Source organism: Octopus sinensis, linkage group LG3 (assembly GCF_006345805.1).
Source record: "Octopus sinensis linkage group LG3, ASM634580v1, whole genome shotgun sequence".
Classification (NCBI taxonomy): Eukaryota; Metazoa; Mollusca; class Cephalopoda; order Octopoda; family Octopodidae; genus Octopus; species Octopus sinensis.
The window spans coordinates 89,974,564-89,997,284 of NC_042999.1; the positions used below are offsets into that span (position 1 = coordinate 89,974,564).

The 22,721-nt window shown below is 38.6% G+C and overlaps 1 protein-coding gene across 1 annotated transcript; it reads left to right on the forward strand.

Annotated features, from left to right (window-relative positions):
• The first annotated feature begins 3,482 nt into the window (after window positions 1–3,482).
• On the forward strand, window positions 3,483–3,935 carry LOC115209502. Its single transcript, XM_029777929.1, has one exon. The coding sequence runs from the start codon at window positions 3,483–3,485 to the stop codon at window positions 3,933–3,935; it is 453 nt and encodes a 150-aa protein (XP_029633789.1).
• Window positions 3,936–22,721: the final 18,786 nt, after the last annotated feature.

Below are 22,721 nucleotides of genomic sequence, written 5' to 3' on the forward strand. Positions count from 1 at the left end.
CGGTTCCTGGTAGGGCCACCCAAGGTGGATTGGTCTGACACCGAGTGGTATTAGGGCCACAACCCGGCATCCTCGGAGTGTCTGTTTCGGCAACCTGCGGCTCCTCGGTCGTTCTGTCCCTGCGTCTGCGGACAATCTGCAGCAAACAGGATGTCTCTACATGCGGGATTGATGGGAACCGCTTGTGAAATTCATATTCCCACGAAACTTCTTCCACTGCCATGGTCCGAGATGTCTCGAGGGTGGTGGAAGAAGCCGACTCAACCCGCCCAGAGTGAATGTCGCCACAAGTAAGTACAAGTAAGTACTTCCCACACGCATTCAAAATACAAAACCTAAAATATACCAATACACTGCAAGCTGTGCTGTAGCATAAACTAAGGACGCGGCCTACAATTCTTGAAGAAAAAACAGCGCTTACTGTCTTAAGCATGATTTGAAACAGAAAAAGAAGCTCCGTGCTTCAAATGCCCTCTCACTGTGCAAACTGTGGTCGCTTCTTCTGGTCGCTTACAAAACAGATCTCTACTGACTTTATGCTTACTACTTGCGACTTCTCGACCATGATGGTTTCGTAAGAACTATTCCCGTCGGGAACACTTAAAATTTGCTGTCGGCTCTGCATCCACTTTACAAAGTCCAAAACACACCTTATCCATTCTACCGGACTTACTCCCAGGTACTCATACATGCTGACTGAAAAAGTGCTTCTGGTCTCTTAAACCATTAAAACCTCTAACTTTAAAGTCTCTTCTAGTACCTTCAAACAATAACCCCTGTCATCGCTAAAATCCTTACTTACTCTCTCACACACACGCTCTCTCTCTCTCTCTCTCCCTATCTATCTATCTATCTATCTATCTATCTATCTATCTATCTGGCCTGCTCGCTTAGCCAGTGGGGTGGCGTCATTCGAAGGCTAAAACAATGAGAATGCATTGTGACCAGCGATGTGTAACTTCATCTGATGGACTGGTCGGTCACGTGATCACGTGATCTATCTATCTCTCTCTCTCTCTGTATATATATATATATATATATATATATATATATATATATGCATATATATGTGTATGCATATATGGGTACAAGACGTCACCAACAACAAACAGCATGAAATACGAAAACAAATAAGTTACATAAGTAGTTCTCGGGGAGATCAGCATGACACGCACATACACGCTCTCACATACACACGCACGCGCACCTTCGTTTGTGGATTACCACTACTTCATTATCTCCTCTTCTTCCTAGCCCTCCTGTGTGACCCCTCTGCCAGGCATTCGCCATGATAGATCGCTAACCACTAAACCTTTTTTTTTTCTTTCCCTGTTTATTTCTGTGTTCCTTTCTGTCGAAGAAAGTAGGCTCGAAACGTAAAAGACTTACTCACTTCCCGAGCGTTAAACTAACGCATGTTTGTTGTTTACACACCCGTCTTCGTCTTCTGTGGGGTTTTTTAGTAAATTTTCACTGTGTGTGTGTGTGTGTGTGTGTGTGTGTGTGTGTGTGTGTGTGTGTGTGTGTGTGTGTGTGTGCATATATGGGTACAGGACGTCACCAACAGCAAACAACATGAAATACGAAAACAAATAAGTTAAATACGCCAACAACGAGAGGAAAAATGGAAAACAGGACAAGTAACACAAAGGGCGACCCTTCGTCAGTTGTCGGCTGTCTATCTACTCCTCATTTCGAGCATTGAACGACAATATGAGTCTTCGAAGACAGTTGCTCCCATAAATACCTGCTAGCTGCTAGAGACTGACATCAAATCTTGACTGGAGAGGGTTACTGCTGGAAGACCATTTGTGTGGCAGCAAAGATATAAATAATTGACCTTTCAAGTAGAAAAACCAATAACGAGACTATTTCTAATATCCACAACAGTCTACTCCCGTGACTTTAATAAATTTTACAGTGTTATCATTACACACAGCAGCCTTCTTAATTGTCTGTGGGTTGAACTATTGAGAAATGAAGTAGCCACGGACACAATGTAACACCGGTGAACAACTGAGACCGGTTGCCCAGTAACATATCAACATCATCGACATTCATGCGTCAAAAGAAACAGAATAATATCACATTAGAAGTCAGTCACTACTTAATGTTGGTTTCAAATTTTGGCACATGGTCAGCAAATTTGGGGCGGCGGGTAAGTCGACTACATCAACTCCAGTACTTGGCTAGTACTTATTTTATCGGCCCCGAAAGGGTAAAAGACAAAGTCGACCTCGGCGGAATTTTATTTCCCAACATTACCTCGTGTCCGCTAAAGCCGTGTGGGTGAAATTTGGTAATATGAAATTCTGTGAAAAACCCACCGGAGAGATCGTTCTTTTTGGTGGTAGACTTAATCAAATATCAGATTTAACATCACTGCCTGAATGTCTTTAGCTAGAATTCACTTTGGTGCAAACGTTCGAGTTACGTATCGTGTCTAAGAATAATTTCCTTCATTCTTCCCACCAATCTGGAACCACATGTGTCTATGGCTACCCGAACAAAGTTACATGAACTTGGCTGGGATCTCTTAATCCATCCACCATATTCTTCTGATACTGCACCATCCGACTGTCACTTGTTTTTGTCTCTACAGAACTCATTGCAAGGGAAAACATTTAACGATTTAGATGGAATCAAAATGCATCTAGATAACTTTTTTTTCTTCAAAACCAGTCAAATTTTGTGCTGATGGAATATTTAAATTGCCTGATATATGGGCAAAGGTCATTAATAATAATGGAAATTATTTCCTTGAATAAAATTTATTTATTGAAAGGTCAATTATTTATATCTTTGCTACCACACATATGGCCTTCCAGCAGTAGCTCTTTCCTGCCAATATTTGATATCAGTCTCTAGCAGCTTCACACAGCCGTGTGAATTGAGTCTAAGGTTCTGTTCAAAGATGTAGGGAATTCTGTTGTAGCTACCCATGTCAGCTACAGTGTTCACCGAACATTGATCAGGAGTCATGATGTCGGCAGTTTGATATCCGGCGCATATCATCATAATACAAGTAACTCTTTATCCATATACAGACAATTTCCAGTCCTCCGTGTCAGTTAACTTTTTCTCAACTACAACATTAATACTTTTGCTCTCCAGCGCCGTTAACTAATCGCCAACACATCAAGCTGTTCCTGAAAAAAGGAGACATAAAACCTCTTCAAATTTAGCCCTAACACCCTCTGTGTGTGTGTGTGTGTGTGTGTGTGTGTGTGTGTGTGTGTGTGTGTGTGTGTGTGTGTGTGTTTACAAACCGAAATATGTATTCCGCACTGACAGGAGAGAAGTCATGATGAGAGGGTAGATTGCTGAGAATAAAATATCTAGGGTAGATTATTGATGAAAATGGACGCAGACCAGACCCGTCTAGGGTGAATGCAATAAAAAATATGCCTTCCCCGATAAACATTAAAACGTTACAAGCATTTTTAGGGCTCGCAAATTACTACCAGGTATACATACTGAATATGCACGATTTAAGAGCACTCCTGAATAATTTGTTAATAAAAGATGTTAAGTTGAACTGGTCGGACAAATACCAAAAAGCTTTTGAAGAAATTAAAGACGTTTTAATGTCGGAATTGTTATCACATTTTGACCCAAATTTAGAAATAATAGTGGTAGCAGATGTTAGTGAAAGTGGTATTGGACCTGTGATTTTACCCAAATATGAAGGTGGTAGCCTGAAAGCAGTAGCTCATACTTTGCGTTCATTATTGCCGGTTGAGAAAAGTTACAGTCAAATAGAAAAAGGGGCATTAGCCATCATATTTGCAGGAAAAATTTTCATAAATTTAGACATGGAAGATGGTTCCGTCTGCAGACAAACCACCTCCCATTATTGTCGATCTATGCATCAAAAAAGTGTATCCCTACACATACAGCCAAAAGATTGCAGCGCTGGGGAACGATCCTACTAAATTACGACTTCAAAATGAAGTATTTGCCATGGCAAAAAATTGGGACATGCAGATGGTTTGTCAAGGTTAATGCCAAAATACAGCGAACCACTAGAAGACACAGTGATAGCGGCGTTAAAAGCCGAAAATGAAATTTAAAATATATTGTGCAATGTTGTACGTGAATTTCCTGTGACATTGGAGGAAATAAAAAGTAAGACAGAGACGGACGAGTTTATCATAAAATGAAAAAAATAGTGAGGTCAGAAAAAACAGCAAAAATACGTGTGGCTGGACGTAACACAATTTCGAATTTGAGGAATATGAGGAGTTATGTTTACTGGCCAAAAATAGGTCTAAATATTGAGAGGTTGGTAAAATCCTGCAGAGGTTGCGCTCTGACAGCGAAAGCACCACTTATAAAATTTCAACCTTGGACCATGGAATATCCGCCCAAGACCGATATTCCATGGTCCGGACTACACATAGACTTTGCAGGACCGTTAAACCGGTCATGCTATCTAATAGTGGTAGATAGCTTTACAAAATGGCCAGAAATTTAAATGTACAAACCGACATCCACGGTAACAGTGGAATTTCTACACGAACTTTTTGCTAAGTATGGCGTCTCGGATACCATAGTCTTCAATAACGGTACGCAATTTTTGCAAGATGTACTCAATTGAACATATCACTACTCCATCGTATCACCCAAGATCAAACGGGCAAGCGGAAAGGTTCGTGGATACATTTAAAAGAGCATTAAGGAAATCAAGAAACGAGCTAGTCGATGACGCAGTATTGACACAATTTTTTAGGGTTTATAGGATAACACAAAACCCAAACGCTTTTTCGTGCAAGTCGCCAACAGAACTAATGTTTGCTCGAAAAATAAAGTCAGTTTTTGACAAGCTGTTACCAGTAAGAAAAACAAATAAGAAAACACTAAATATACGACAAAGCACTTTAATATCGGTGACAAGGTGGTTTTCAAAATACATAAAAATGGAAAACAAGGTTGGGAAGACGAAGTAGTAATAAAAAGAATAGCCAAAATGACATATATGATAAGAAGTGAAAAATGGGAACACAAAAGACATTTAAACTAGCTAAAAAATAGATATACGGAAAAGGGAAAAGAGATACCCATGGAAGTGTTCTATGACACCTTTGATGTTCCAGCGCGAAAGAAATCGAACCTAGGCGTAGCAGCACAAGAAAGAGGAAACAAACAGAACGGTTGGAAGTAGTGCCTAAACGGAGGAAATATCAAACTTTCCTATGAGGAAAATCTCAAAAAGAGGGATGTGATTGAAGAAAAATAAATAAATAAATAAAAAATAATAATATTAACTTCCAACAGAAGTCAATCTTAGTGGGGGAGATGTTGTGGCGAGAGCCATTGACATCCTTGGGGGATTGAAAGAATAGACTAGCCGAACTCTTATAAAGAGTAGCGTATTGGATGAGATAAGAGGTCGGTAGGAGTCATTGAGAAGGCGCTTTTGAGTCTCACGAAGTACATCGTATGAACACATTGATTTTACTTCTGCATCGTTAAATTATATATCTAACATTTGTCAAAGATATAAAACTATGCAATATTTACAGTCAATTGAAACACGATACAGAACGGGAGGTTCTTGCAACCTATCTCACCAACGAGAGTTGCGGATGCACCATCTTAGAATATCATGTCTCTAGTGTATGACTTAATCAAGAAACTTAATCTAGAACTGATTGGAATTCACTGAGAGAGATCAATCCTCTTGGCTATATTACCCAATATATTACTGGCATCAGATATATCAAGGAATACAACAATGTACCAGCTGATATACTTCATACTTCTGCCTCTATTGATTTCGACGAGATAACAGCTAACCAGGAAAATTATGAGCTTTCCGGCCTACGTAATTAGTCGTCTGTTTTATAAGGTTGTCCCAAAAGTTCGTAGAAAGTCTTGAAAAATAATGATCTTTATTTTGAGGAATAATTTTTGTTGCTTTTGTTAGTACTTGGCGGGTAAAAATTCAATTTTCGCAAGTGTTTACGAACTTTTGGGACAACCTAATATTATTTCAGATTGACATATTTGCTCTGATATTACTACTGATATTTAACGCACTTTTTTTATATAAAAATATCGTTGTGTAACCTTTATTGTGACACCAGATCTACACAGTTGACATTGGCACGCTTTATTTGGACTGATACCAGAGAGTGAGCCAAGATCTGTAATGCAGAAGTAAGCCTAAAACATGAAACAAAATCGCTTATTTTAGCCGCTCGGGAACAAGCTAATAGAACAGAATTAACGACGGAAAAGATTGATAAAAGTAAGTCAGAGAGCAAACGCTAAACCTGTGGGAAAAAGGAGACGAAATATAAAAACATTAACCATAATTTAAGTGAATGAACTAAGCTAGCGCAAAAAGGGTATAAACATAGGCAATGAATTCATGGTAACAGAAAAGCAGGAAGCACACGAACCAGAGGTTTATGATAGTGAGTGAATACTATAGAATTTTACAGGATTTTTCCTTAATGATTGACCATACAGTAGAAGTAAGGAGACCAGATTAATATCGTAATAGGCAAAGGAAGTTAACAGTGTAAGATTATAGACTTTGCTATACTATATAATAATAGAGTAGATACCAAACAAATTGAAAAAACTGAGATGTATCAAGACCTAGCCAGAGATATGAAAAGATTGTACAAGGTGACATTTGCTCCTGTATTAATTAGTGCACTTGAAACAACACCCAAATTACTAAGAGGTTGAAGGACATTGATGATCTACAGAAAAGTGTCACCTCAGATTACTAAAACAATTATATAAACTGGATTGCAACAAACAACAGGGCTACACCTGGTTTTAAATGATCAAGCTGAAATAGTACACGAAAGATCCAATGACTGCAGCTCAGAATCAGTGTCTCATAACAAAAAAAAATGATCAGAAATTCATTTTTGAAGCGCAATATCTAGATGAAGAACTTAAAGGTTTGATGCGATTATCGTCCTCTATAATATTGTCGCCCTAACACTGACCGTGTCAGAATATATCTCAAGACATCACAATGCTGCTACCTACACTCGTTGGAAAAGTTAAAACGATATAACGGCTGCTGCAAAAAAAATGCACAAGTATGTCCCAGACTGTGGAAATGGTATGATGTTTGGTAGTATAAAAATAAATAATGACAGTGAATTTAGAATGAAAGGATTGGACGTTATTATAAAAGACAAGAGCTACATCACTTGTACACTAAGTGATGTAGTTTGTCTAAATGACAAGAAGCTGCTAAAGGACTTTGAAAAAATCCTTCAGACATAAAAACATAAAGTGGAAATAGCGCGAATGGACACAAGAACAGGTGCAGTAAAATAGAGTACGTGTGCCTTTCACAGGATAAAAATAGTGTAATTGTGATACTGATATTAATAATGATTTCTTTGTTAACCACAAGAACAGCACAAATACATACTAATAACAGGAGTTGCTTTTATCCACTTCACACCAGTGTTTTAAATGCTATCCGTGTTATTGACATTTAGTTTTTTTTATAAACAGGCAACATTAATAACCTTGCATTGTTGTGAAATTTTCAAGTTTGCCCAATTTTAAAATTAATTATAAACCTGAAGCAAATAACTTTTCAAATTAATGTTGACATTTTAGCTCATTTCAGAAGATATTTCTAAATTACATTAGCGTTCTTGTCACGTTTAAATTTACTCGGGTATTTAAAAAAAAGTTTCTACTCATTCTCATATGTTATATTTCTCCTCTAACTTCTTCTGACAAGATATTCGGAAAGTTGAGACGATTGACATTTCTTATTTGCAATATCTCTTTCATATACTGGCATTAAAAAAAAAACTCTCTCTTTTGACGATCCCCTAACTACACTTTGAATGGGCTTGGAAGGTAGTTAACGGACATTATTACCAAGAATATGCCGCAATCTATTTTATTGTAAAAATTCTGTTCCATCCTCATATTCTGCTGTACTGTAAAGAATCCGTCACACTCTGACTCGAAACAGTTCATAACACTTTAACAAATAAATTGTCTGTGACATTCTACTGTACTGAAACAGGTCTATCACATTCAATACACTAACTCCATGTTTTATTGTACGGTATCTGTTGCACTGAAATGTGCAGCCCATCAAACACTGCTGTTAAAAGTGTCAGTTAAAATGCAACTGTTATAATATCTGTTGCTCATTACTGTAAAAACCGTCACATTCCATTCGACGCAGTTCGTCATTCTGCATTGTAAATAACCCGATCATGAAGTGTCTATATCGGCTGTTACACTTGGAATCCGTCACACTAAACTGTACAGTGCTTGTTACACTGTACAGTAAAGTGTTCGTTACACTCAACTACACGGTTGCGTCACACAGTATAACCTGTCGCACTGGCCATGTCAATATATTTCATAGCATGAAAATGCTGCTACAGGATCCAAATACTGTTCAGTTACACTGTCTTATACATGTATGTCACACTATAATACATTGCGTACTGTACTGCATAATTTGTCACACATTTAACACACTATATTGTGCAAGATCTTATATATCAACTGTACTCTTATGTGTATAAACAGCAACTTTCTAAATCATATAATCCCTTCATTGAGCAAATTCCAAACAGTTTACACGATGCCTGTCAGACATTATCATAAAATAGCTGCTTTATTCTTTTGAACGGGGTTTGTCACAATGTATCTTACAATACAGGATCTCCTCTAATCTTCGATTACAGTCATAGTCCATTACTCAAAATCTGTCACCTCTGTTGGATAGGGTTCGCTATAAACCACTGTACTAAGAATTGTCTACGAACTGATGTTGGTTCAACAAACTCTGTACAGTAGAATTTGATTGTCCATCGAAGTATGTGATAGATTCTGAGCAATGAAGTACGACGGACGCCGTACAGGAGCGTGTGGCCAATATTGTACTGTAGACTATGAGACACGCTTCATCACTTCGTTCTGTCAGAATACTGTGCAGCCTCAATACACGTTACAGTACGGGACTATTCATCAAATCGTCTGTCACATACTACAGTAGGGAATATACTTTACAGTACAGAATCTGAGACCGATATAATTAGGACTAGGCTTACAGAGAATAAGTCCTGGGGTCGATTTGTTCGACTAAAGGCGGTGCTCCAGCATGGCCGCGGGCAAATGACTGAAACAAATAAAAGAATAAAATAATAAAATATATTCAGCCTTCCTTAAATATATTATTAAATGTTCGCGAGTTTTGTTCTTGATTATAACACATGCACCCAGCCTAATCCATATTACGCCTACATTAACGTACCACGCGACAATGAATACAAGAACCACAAGACAACTCTTTCTCGCGTTGCCCTATTTCTTATCTTCTACAAAAAGGTGTTTTTACTATATACCAACCCCTACTGATATAAGATATTGATTCTTTTGCTGAGACATAAGATTAAACATTTATTGAGAGGGATTACAGTGATTATATATATTTACATGTTTCACTCACTGAACTTGCAGCCATGCTGGGGCCACCGTATTGAAGTGTTTAGTCGGAAAAATCGACCACAGAACTTATATATAATGTGACCGCGTGTGTACCGTTGGCGATTTTTTTCCCTCTGTCTTCCCTTCTCTGGATCTTTCCTTATCCTGTTTCCGACGAAGAGCTCCGCTCGAAACGTTAAGCCCTCCTTCTTTCCTTCTTTCCTGAGCGTCCAATAATACTATATTTGTTCCACGTCCTCGCGTTGTTGTGTGTTTTTTTGTGCTTTCTTGTTTGGATTAACTTTATATATATATATATATGTATATGTATGTATATATATATATGTATGTATGTGTGTATGTGTATATGTAGGTGTATGTGTGTATGTATATGTTTATATATATATGTGTGTATATATGTATGTATATGTATGTATATATATATATATATATATATATATGTGTGTAAGTTTATTATATGTATGTATCCGTCTATATAATAGGTAACTGCACGTACATATACTTAATATTTATTTTTTGAGTATGCATGTATGAATAACTGCGCGTATATATATTTACTATTTACTTATTTTTTGAGTATGCATGTTAGTATGAATATGTATATGTATATATATGTATATATGTATATATATATATATATATATATATGTATATATATATATATATGTACATGTATGTATTTGTATGTAGGTGTACATGTATGTGTGTGTATTTATATTTATTGGTGTATATGTATAGACTAGCCTTCTAAGAGTGTAGACATGAATCTGTAGGTACGCGTATATATATATATATATATGTATATATATGTATATATATATATATATATATATGTATATATATATATATATATGTACATGTATGTATTTGTATGTAGGTGTACATGTATGTGTGTGTATTTATATTTATTGGTGTATATGTATAGACTAGCCTTCTAAGAGTGTAGACATGAATCTGTAGGTACGCGTACGTATGTGTATATACGTGAATGTATGTAGATGTATGTATGTATGAATATAACGCGTGCGTGCGTGTATGCGTATGAGTGTACGAATGAGTGAGTGTACGTGCTAAAGAGTGTGCGTGAGTGAATGAGTAATTGTTTTCCAGTAGACGGATAAATGGTCTGGCTGTCATAGCCAAGATGTTTGTGACCAAGCGGCCAAAGATAACAAAAGTAATAAACGAAGATAATAAAATTAAAATTAGGGAATGGGTCTGTATTTGTATATGTATATATATATGTGTGTATGTGTAGGTATGCATGGGTACACATATGTATATATATGTGTATATATATATATATATATGTGTATGTATATATATATATGTATATGTATGTGTATGTATGTATATATATGTGTATGTATGTGTATGTGTGGGTGTATATATATGTGTGTATGTGTATATATGTGTATATAGGGACTAGTGTGCTGTGTGTGCATGTGTGTGTATGGATTTGTGTGTGTATGCGTGTATGTGAGTATGTGTGTGTATGTGTATATATATATTTTTCTGTGTGTATATGTATGTGTGGTCGTGTGTGTATATATACATGTGTGTATACGTGTATGCAAGTGAGTGTGTGTATGTATACATATATATGTGTATGTGTAGATATGTATATGTATGTGTGAGTGTATATATGTGTGTATGTGTAGAGGTATAAGTGAGAATCTCCTTATTTACCTAAAACTCTATTCCCCCCTTTTTATATATATATATATATTATATATATATATATATATTTTATTTTATTTTTTTTTATATTTTTTTATTTTTTATTTTTTTTTTTTTTTTTTTTTTTTTTTTTTTTTTTTTTATTTATTCTCCTATCTAATTTAACACTGACCCCTTGACCACTCCCCCAAGTATGATTTTTTGCGCTATGCCTACCCCCAAAAAAGTCCCCCACCACCACACCCTTTAAACCTGCCTAAATGTATAAATGCCAATACAATTCTTGTTAACTAGCTTCCTGAAGATTTCTCTTGAATGAAACAGTTCTAGTCCTGTAGAAGCTCCTTCTATATAATAAATTAATTTTACTCTGCTATGTATTGAGTACCTTATTTACTGTGGTTAACCCCGAATCAACCGGGACCTACATATATATATATATATATATATATATATATATATATATATATAACCAAGAAAAAAGCAACAAGAATGGATCGGTAGATTAGTACAATTGTTTCATACTTCATACTATAAACATTTTATTTCAAGCTGCAAATATTACAGCAAATATAATGTCAAGTATTCATCAGCTAAATCACATATAGGTTTTCCAAGTATCTTGTAGAGTGTAAATATCCTTATGAAGTTATAGGAGTGAGTTCCATGAATCTGAAGTAAGATTCCAAGCATACTATATATGTTTTCCAACAATACAAAGTTTAAAAATTGATTATTAACATCCCAGAGAAGATAAATCTACTCATAAAAATGTGGGTATAAGTTCCAAGAGGCATGAGGAAAGATGTTGGTCATACCACGGTTAAGTCCGCATCTAACTGTTGCAGACAAAATTCTATAGTAGCAAGAAATACAGCGAGGTAGGTTTAGCTAAAGCAAAAGACATCAGAAGAAAAAAAATGGGGATGTAAGAAGGAATAAAGATACCACAGACAAAGGTCAGTCTATATCTGTGGTGACAGAAAATCTAGGTCAGTGTAGAAGGAATCTTAAATTCATAAAAGAACTGTAAGTTTGACCACCACTAGCTTTGAACTGAGAAACTCATAGAATTAATGGTGGGATTGAGAATACAGGAAGAACAAAGGAAAGCACTAAAGGGGTCATAGGTCATCGATAGAGGGAGATATAGTAAGAAATTTAAGGTTAACACTAGAATAGAAGGTATTTTATTTATTATTGCTTCTATTTTAACTTATGTTTATATATGGTAAGAAGGAATTTAGGTCAACATCCAGAGGTCAAATCAATTCAATAGCAAATGATAGGGGAATCTTACTTATTCAAAAATCATAGTGAAAATCACATGTATCATTAAGGGAAAAATATTGAGATTCTAAAGCATAGAAAAAATAAAAAATCTACTAAATAACCGTATAGAGTTGTGTCAGTCTTGCATTCACTCAAAAATCAAAACTCTGAAATATTTCAAATAGAAATTTGCAAGTTCTCCTACTGTTGTTCTTTCTAACTTGCATCTTTTAACATAAATAAATAGTATTTATCGGCGTGTGACAATCATAGTTGTCGATGAGAAGTCGTTTCCCTTCACAAATACATATACTTTTTCCAGTATCGATTGACACTGATATTGAAAAAGTGAAATCAAACAATGATAAATCTCAGAGCGAGTTATAAACAGTAGCAGAAACACATCGTGACATATATTTGCCATTTGAATGTGGCTAACCCCTAAGGGTGGATGCTACTGTAGTTTGTAGCCCCAGGAGGACACCTCCTCCAGCTGGCTATAGACACACTTTCTGTGCCCTATCAGTATTTGCGAAGGGAAGCAATCCTTCCCGTCTTCAACTTATGATACACACGGACTCGAGTTTCAGGGTATTGACCCGTCATCGGCGTGTGACAATCATAGTTGTCGATGAGAAGTCGTTTCCCTTCACAAATACATATACTTTTTCCAGTATCGATTGACACTGATATTGAAAAGTTAAATATATGTCACGATGTGTTGCTGCTACTGTTTATAACTCGCTCTGAGATTTATCATTGTTTGATTTCACTTTTTCAATATCAGTGTCAATCGATACTGGAAAAAGTATATGTATTTGTGAAGGGAAACGACTTCTCATCGACCACTATGATTGTCACACGCCGATGACGGGTCAATACTCTGAAACTCGAGTCCGTGTGTATCATAAGTTGAAGACGGGAAGGATGGCTTCCCTTCGCAAATACTGATAGGGCACAGAAAGTGTGTCTATAGCCAGCTGGAGGAGGTGTCCTCCTGGGGCTACAAACTACAGTAGCATCCACCCTTAGGGGTTAGCCACATTCAAATGGCAAATATACGTCACGATGTGTTGCTGCTACTGTTTATAACTCGCTCTGAGATTTATCACTGTTTGATTTCACTTTTTCAATATCAGTGTCAATCGATACTGGAAAAAGTATATGTATTTGTGAAGGGAAACGACTTCTCATCGACCATTATGATTGTCACACGCCGATGACGGGTCAATACTCTGAAACTCGAGTCCGTGTGTATCATAAGTTGAAGACGGGAAGGATGGCTTCCCTTCGCAAATACTGATAGGGCACAGAAAGTGTGTCTATAGCCAGCTGGAGGAGGTGTCCTCCTGGGGCTACAAACTACAGTACCATCCACCCTTAGGGGTTAGCCATATTCAAATGGCAAATATACGTCACGATATATATATATATATATATATATATTAAGACTAGCAGAAGCATCAACCAGTTTCAATTCTGAAGATGAATCACTAGTCAAGAACAAAAGTGAACACATCCCACACAGAGGAAGAAATAAAGATCTTGATGAATTCTGTAACCACATTGAGAACTTTCCCTACCATACTATGCATAAACAGAAAGTTAACTCAAATTTTAACACTACACAATGGAAGGAACTGATAGAACTTCAAAATGATGAGGATATAACAATTAAAGAAGCAGACAAGGGAAATGCAGTTGTAATAATGGATACATCATACTATAGAAATCTTGTAATTTCCTTGCTTGATGACGACCTACATTATGAAAAAATTACCAACTACATCCCACAAAAAATAATGAAAACTCTATCTTCACTAATTAAAACCCATGAAAAGGAACTAACAACCAAAGAGATTGACTTTCTAACAAACTTTAAATGCAAACCTAGCCTTTTCTATGGTCTGCCAAAAATCCATAAAAGCCAAATTATAAATGAAACCATTAAAAAATCACCAAAGACATACATACACACACCTAACCCGGGGGACCTAAAACTACGACCCATTGTAGCTGGCCCAACCTGTGAAACACACAGACTAAGTCTATTTATGGACATCCTCCTGAAACCTTTCCTTAAACATATCGATAGCCATATCAGAGATGACTTAGATATGTTAAACCACTTCCCAAAAAAAGCCAAGGAAGAAACAATCCTGGTTTCATTTGATGTAGTTAACTTGTATACCAGTATACCTCATAATTATGGACTAGAGGCAATACAGTTCTGGCTGGACCAATTTCCGGAAGAAATACCAAAAAGGATCAGTAAAGAATTCATTACTAAATCAATTGAATTCATCCTACATAATAACCACTTCATGTTTGACAATACATTTTACCGTCAAAAATCCGGAATTGCTATGGGTACAAGGGCAGCACCAGTCATTGCGAACCTAACAATGGGCTACATGGAAATAATCATTTACCAGGAATCTTTATCAATCTTTGGAACCCCCCTTTCTCAATACATAAAAGAGAATTGGAAACGATTCTTAGACGATTGTTTCATACTCTGGAATGAAAACACAGATAAACTCCTAAAATTTAAAAACCTATTGAACAGCATAAACCCAAATATACAGTTCACAATGGAATACAACCAAAAGGAGCTCCCGTTCTTGGATATACTAATTTAAAAAATTAACCTTAAAATAGAAACAGACATTTTTTACAAAGCCACAGATGCCAAACAATACCTTCTTTTTAATTCATGCCACCCAAGACACACTAAAACAAACATCCCCTTCAACCTTGCAAGAAGGATATGCACAATAGTGTCAGAACAAAATACCAGGAACTTTAGACTGCAAGAACTCAAAAACACCCTATTGACAGACATTACCCAACTCAACTCATAGAGGATGGGATCAGACGTGCAACAGAAATCAACATAGAAACTTTAAGAAAAGTTCAACACAACAACACACCTTCCCCGAAAATACTACCTTACATATCTACATACAACCCCAGAAACAAAGAAGCCTTCACCATCATCACCCAGAATTTACCAATATTTCATAAGGACCCCAAATTAAAGGAAATTCTTAACATACACCAAATCATTAAAAGCTACAAACAACCTAAATCACTTAAAAAGATTCTCACAAAGGCAAAATTGTTTTCTGAAATTACGGATGCAAAAGTAAAAAAATGTGGTAGATCGAACTGTGCAACATGTCCAAACCTGCTAGAAGGATCAGAATTCCTCTTTAAAGAGGGACAGAAATTCAAGATCAAATCTAACTTTACTTGTGCCTCTGAAAACATAATTTATGTCATAAAATGCTCGGGCTGCCACCAAGACTACGTGGGATCCACGGGACTATCACTCAGACGTAGATGCACACTGCATCGACAACAGATTGCATTCCCAGAATACAGAATGATACCTTTTAGTGAGCACATTGAAAAATGCGCAAAGCAACTACTACCACAATTTTTAATCTTTCCATTTTACCAATGTGCTATCGGATCATCAACACAAATTAGACTAAACAAGGAAACATTCTTCATTGAAAAGTACAAGCCCAGACTTAACCATGCCAACATACTGATACAGAGAAATTCACACCAAGGGAAAGGAAAAAAATTTTTTTTAATTTTAAGCGATTATCTCCCTTACACCGGAAGAAATCACTCATTATCTCCCCTTATTTAGAACTCTTTTAAACATAAACATAAAGATAACTCTGTTCAAGATAAACATAACGTCGTAAGAAATTTGAAAAGCTAAACGCGAAACCGATCTTTCTTCAAAACTATGTCATTGTAGGGAAAAAAAAAAAAATTTTAATATTCTTCAGACATATTGACGCAAATATATATATTTTTTAACCTTTAAGCCTTCTGTAGTTTTTTCACTTTTTACTATTTTCTATATATTCAACCACGTGCTTTCACAAACCAACTTTCTTATCTATATATATATATATATATAATATATATATGGAATTTAAAAGTTATTGCCATTAATAGAGTCACCATTGGTGTCGCATCTATATTACATTTAACAGTAAAAGGGACTCGTCAAACTCAAATGGCTGAAGGCATAAAGCTTCTCTACAACTGGAAGAAGAAATACGTAACTGTCAGTTGGTTTTTAAACAAAAAATAATCGTCCGTACTGCGAGTGGAATGGAGTTATCTCCCTTGCACCGGCTCCGGCCATGGTGATATTCGAAGGAGTGGTGGCGGGAATATTCAACGAATGGAGCATATTTATCATAAGGGCACACGAGGCACCTACCTGCTAGAACGTGGAGTTAAAACCTTCAACTTAACCACCAATGACACTGAAAAATTTTACAGACAACAGTAGACGGGCGATAGAGTAAACAAATTCAACATACCATCAAAGCTTAATGCTATATAGTTTGGTATTTGGATATACTTGTATCATGATTTCGAGTTTTGGCGAACTCGATAAGACTTGCTGACGAGAGTTAAAGAATTTTGCCAAAACTCGAAATCATGATATAAGTATATCCAAATACCAAAACTATAGCATTAAGCTGTGTTGGTATGGTGATTTTTTTTTACTCGTTTTTTTACTCGTTTACTGTTGTTGTCCGTGAAATTTTTCAGTGTCATTAGTGATTAAGTTGAAGGTTTTAACTGCACTTTCTAGCAGGTAGGTGCCTCGTGTGTCCTTATGATAAATATGAATTTTAATTCTATAGCTATCTAGCGCTATTTAATGCCTGCAGCCACTTATATTATTATTGTTATTATTATCAATTCTCTATATTTTCCACAGATGGTAATAACAATAATAATATCCATATGGATATTCGATTTTGCATATTTACTCCTTACTATATATGTATAATAGTTGTATACTGTCAATTTAACGTGACAGTAAGGGATTACACCACCGCTGTTTAGCCCTAGGTAGCATCGAACGCTTCCTGTCGGCTTCGACACATTTACTGTGTCCTTATATATATTTATGAAGGGGAGACAAATACCCCCAACAGCTAGGCCTGCATCTAGAGACACACATATTTCAGGGTCTTTGCCCATCATCATATATATGTATCATATGTGATTAAGAATCCCACCTTGCAACTATGTGGTTTGGGGTTCAGTTCCACTGAACCATGAGCAAGTATATTCTCTTATAACCCCGGCCAGACCAATGCATTATGAGTTAATTTGTAGACGAAAACTAATTGTATACCCGACAAGCTTCCACACAGTTTCCGTCTACCAAGGTGCTGTGCAGTGGAACTGATCCCTAAACCACGGAGTTGCAAAGTAAGCTTCTTAACCACATAAAAAATATAGAGCTGTATAGAATCGTCCTCGGCATCTTACTAGTTCTTATTTAATCGAAAAAAGGCTGGTGAAAGCAGAATGAAACGAAAGTGACTAAATACGGCGTAGAAATGTTCTGCTCCCCTACCGATCTGGAATTAATCGCGTAGGAAGAGATTGATAATTATTATTACTAATAATGTAGTACAAACGAATCGAAATACTCTCATTTGGCAGAACAATGACTATAATAATAATAATGGTTGCTAACATTGGCACATTATCCCAATTATTGTAGGGGAAATGTTTCATTCAATTACATCGACTCTAATACATGAACAGTACATAAATTATTGACCTCAGAAATACCGGAGTTAAATTTGATGTTGACGAGGAAGGGGCTTATGAGAACGTAATTAAATAACAATAGACTAGTTAGTACTCGGTGTGGAACCTTCCAAGAAAAGAGTGAATAAAGGACCTCTGGGGAGGGTCTTTCGGAGACTGCTAAGACACCGGGTCACCATTTCTTCAGGAACAAGATAATCAGCTTATCCTGCTTTTTCTCCGCCTAACATAGAGTACGTTGCTTGGAAACAAAAGTATTTGATAAACGATCATAAGTTACTCTGTACGCTTGTAGTAGACATCAACAAAATCATGACCTCCAAGACACATAAACTGTCGTTTCTTGTAGGTTTTACTGCTTGATATATGCCTCGTTCGGTGATCCCTTTTCTTGACAGTGTTTGCTTCGAGAAAATCTGGATCTTGAGATAACAGCTATCATCATAGATTCAAATGGTCGGCCGATGGTCCCGAAAGAGAACAATAATAAAAATGGTGTCTTCCGACTCTTGGCCTGATCTGACTCGGCTTGAGTCGAAAGATCAGGCTTCCCGACCCAAAACGAAATGTCTAGTATGATCCATTGAATAGACTTAGTGAAAGACTAGAATAGTACCTTAGATTCATATTAAAATTGGTTGAAAGTAAAGAAAAGAAGAAAACTTTGAAGTAGGTTAACAGATGTGTGCAAATCTGGAAAGGTGGAAGTAGTCCCATGATGTCAATATGCACATGTTGGAATTATGCGTCAGGTGTAGCAAAAGTATCAAATGGTGACTTGACATGGTGTATTTTAGCTTTTTGACATGCGATACAACTACTGGGCCATTTCAAGATGTCCTCGTTGATACCAGCCCGTACAAAACAGGACGACATAAGCTACTGTGTGGATCGGATACCAAGATGCGATAAACAGTGCAAAGCGGGAAAAAAATACCTGACATCAATGCTTTTGTGGTACATGCGGCGAGCTGGCAGAAACGTTAGCACGCCGGGCGAAATGCGTAGCCGTATTTCGTCTGCCGTTGGGTTCTGAGTTCAAATTCCGCCAAGGCCGACTTGGCCTTTCATCCTTTCGGGGTCGATAAATTAAGTACCAGTTACGCACTGGGGTTGATGTAATCGACTTAGTCCGTTTGTCCTTGTTTGTCCTCTCTGTGTTTAGCCCCTTGTGGGTAGTAAAGAAATAGGTACATGCGGGCGTTCATAACAGATACAATCGTTACTCTAAAGAGAAGGAATCGAAAACTCTCAAGCATGAATTGAAAATGCTTGAGAGTTAAATATGCTGCCAATAATTCCTGTCCGAAAGTGTTGTATTTAGATTGCAGTCGCTAACTGCTATACAACACATCTGACTGCAGACCAGTAGGATGCGTGTCGAATCATGTCGGACTCATTAGATATAACATGTAAGATGTAACAAAATGGAGATATATATTTCTTTACTACACACTAGGGGCTGTAACGTGAAAGGATCTATCATCGAAACACTGGCAGGGTGTCGAGATCCTTTCTAGTCACATACAAAAATTCTTGTAGAAAACAAACAGACGAAACTCAGGTTAAAGGTGAACAGACAACTTGGTTTATTGATTCATGGTTGTACGTTGTCTGATGGGGGAATAGACAGCCTCTGATATACTGCTGGTGTTGGTCGTTGAGGTTGGTTGAAGTTGGTTGAAGTTGGTGTGTGGCTGTCAGAGCCAGGAAAACCGTGACCGATCGCAGTGCTGTCTAGAGCCGAAGAGAGAGATTTGAGGTTCGCGGGCTCGAGAGATGTTTTCCCGCACATGCGCATGGGGAAGACTTCCGGTGGCCACCCGGAAGTAGTCCCATTCTGCGCATGCGCGCCGAACCCTACACTGTAGCATCACTACAGGGCTCCCCTCCGAGTGCGAAGTACGGCAACCAGAATATTGTGGTGGTGCTGCAGAAAACAGAAGGCTTGCCGATCCCCCAGAAGACTTGGTACATACTATTATACAATAAGAAACATTTTAAAGTTAAATGTAAATTGTTTTTGAAAGTTTCTTGGGCCAATGCACTGTTCTGCCCGATTTTGTAACATACGGTGTGCTCGGGGCACCCGTTGACGGCGAGGGTGGTGTTGTAGGAGCCGGTGAAATTGTTTGTGCAGGTGAAGGCGTTTGTGCAGGTGAAGGCGTTTGTGCAGGTGAAGGCGTTTGTGCAGGTGAAAGTGTTAAAGGTGCATAGGTGGGTGTGTCAAGGTTGTCATCAAAAGATGAAGACGTCTCAAAATGTGCCTTTTTTAAACGGTCCACGGAAACGGTCTCCGAACGACCATTTATCTCAATCGTGAAAACCTTTGGTGTGCGAGAAAGCACACGAAAAGGTCCTTTATAGGGAGAAACAAGTGGGCCCTTCACAGAATCGTCCCGAACAAAAACATGCGACCAGGTGTTCATATCCGGTGGAAGATGGGACGGTGGAGATTGCTTTCTGGGAAGCATGGGCGGAAGGTTTGAAAAATATTCCCGCAGTCTGGTGACATAGGTCGCCGGATCATGGGGCGGGGAAGTGTCTGGCACCAACATCGTACCGGGCAATGCCAGTGTGGTACCATACAGCAGCTCTGCAGCAGAAAACCCCAGGTCTGCCTTGACAGCAGTCCGACAGCCGAGAAGCACAATGGGCAGAATTCGATCCAGGACTGTGGGTCCGAAGAGGCACGAAGAGCGGCCTTGAGCTGTCTATGGAACCGCTCAACCAATCCATTAGACGCTGGATGGTAGCTTGTGGTGTGGATATGGTGCATACCCAAAATTCGCGACAATTCGCGAAATAGCGAGGCCTCAAACTGTCGTCCACGATCAGTTGTCAATCGGGACGGGACTCCGAAGCGAGAAATCCAGTTTGAAACGAAAGCTCGCGCAACAGTCTCAGCAGAAATGTCTGCTATCGGAATGGCTTCTGGCCAGCGGGAGAAACGATCGACACAAGTTAATAGATAAGAGAACCCGCGACTCACAGGCCATGGTCCAACCAGATCGATGTGGACATGGCGAAAACGGGCCTCCGTGGGGGAAAATTGTCCAAGCGGGGCACGAACGTGCCGTTGAATCTTGGATCGTTGACACTTGGAGCAGGTGCGTGTCCAACAAGTAATTGTGCGACGCATATTCGGCCAGAAAAACCGAGCAGTGATTAGTTTGAGGGTGGCAGCGATGCCAGGATGTGATAAGGAGTGCAGTGCTTCAAACACTGAGCGTTGATGGGTCTCAGGCACCAGTGGCCTGGGAGATCCAGTTGAAGTGTCACAAAGAATGGTGCCTTCGGCTGACGGAAGCGGAAGGTAGGAAAACTGGCAACAGGAGAACTTGGGAGAAGTTAAATCTAACGACGCCAAAGGTGGCTGCTCCTGCGATATGGCAGCTAAGTCGATAGTAGCAGGAGACGAAAGGGCGCAAACTGGAAGGCGAGAGAGAGCGTCAGCAGGAACGTTCTCTTTTCCAGGTATGTGTCGAATGTTGCTAGTAAATTGAGAGATAAAATCCAGGTGCCGAAAAGCACGGGGTGAGAGTTTGTCCGTTTTTGAAAACAGGGCAAACGTAAGGGGCTTGTGATCCGTATAGATCACAAAATCTCGCCCTTCAAGTTGATGCTGGAAATGACGAACCGATAGATAGATCGCTAGGAGCTCACGATCAAAGGTGCTGTATCGTCGTTCAGCTGGTTGCAGTTGACGGGAAAAGAAGGCTAGAGGTCGAACATGGTCATCCACTGTGTGTTGTAACACAGCGCCAATCGCAGTGTCCGATGCGTCCACAGTCAAAGAGAGAGAAGCACCAGGAACTGGATGTGCAAGCAAAGAAACAGAAGCCAGCTCCTTCTTAATGGACTCAAAGGCTGTCACTGCCTCAACAGAGAGGGTGACTTGACTGTCCTTTCTAGGAGAGTCCTTTAACAGCCTGGTGAGAGGTAGCAGCTTATCTGCACAACCGGGAATGAAGCGTCGGTAGAAATTGACCATCCCTAGATAATGCCTGAGCTGGCGCAAGGAAGTGGGGGGTGCGATGCGTTGAATGGCATCGACTTTTGACGAGAGGGGGCTGATTCCAGTCGAATCAATATGATGCCCTAGAAAATCTAGGGAAGAGCGTCCGAAAACACACTTGTCGGGGTTTATGCGTATGCTATACGCGCGAAGACGCTGGAAGAGTTGAGAAAGGTGCCGGAGATGATTTTCTCGTGTGTCGCTCGCAATGAGTATGTCATCGACATAGGCAAACACAAAATCAAGACCGCGGACAACCTCATCAATGAAACGCTGGAAGGTGCTAGTAGCATTCCGCAAACCGAAACTCATGTACAAAAACTCAAAACACCCAAACGGGGTAGTGATTGCAGTTTTTGGAACGTCGGCTGGGTTGACCGGTATTTGGTGGTAAGCGCGTATCAGATCGACCTTCGAAAAAATGGTACAACCATGGAGATTTGCTGTAAAGTCCCGGAGATTTCTAATCGGATAGCGATCGGCTATTGTGACGGCATTGAGGCGTCGATAGTCTCCAACCGGGCGAAAATCAGACTCGCCCTTTCGCGCCAAATGAAGGGGAGATGCCCATGGGCTGGTGGAGGGGCGTATAAGGCCAAGTTGAAGCATGTGCTCAAACTCGGCTCTGGCCGTTTTTAGTCGGTCTGGCGCTAGGCGCCGGGGGCGTGAGAATACAGGT

Bases quoted from the DNA above. Each gene is read 5' to 3' on its own strand.
- LOC115209502 (XM_029777929.1), top strand. From the start codon at position 3,483: ATGCACGATTTAAGAGCACTCCTGAATAATTTGTTAATAAAAGATGTT.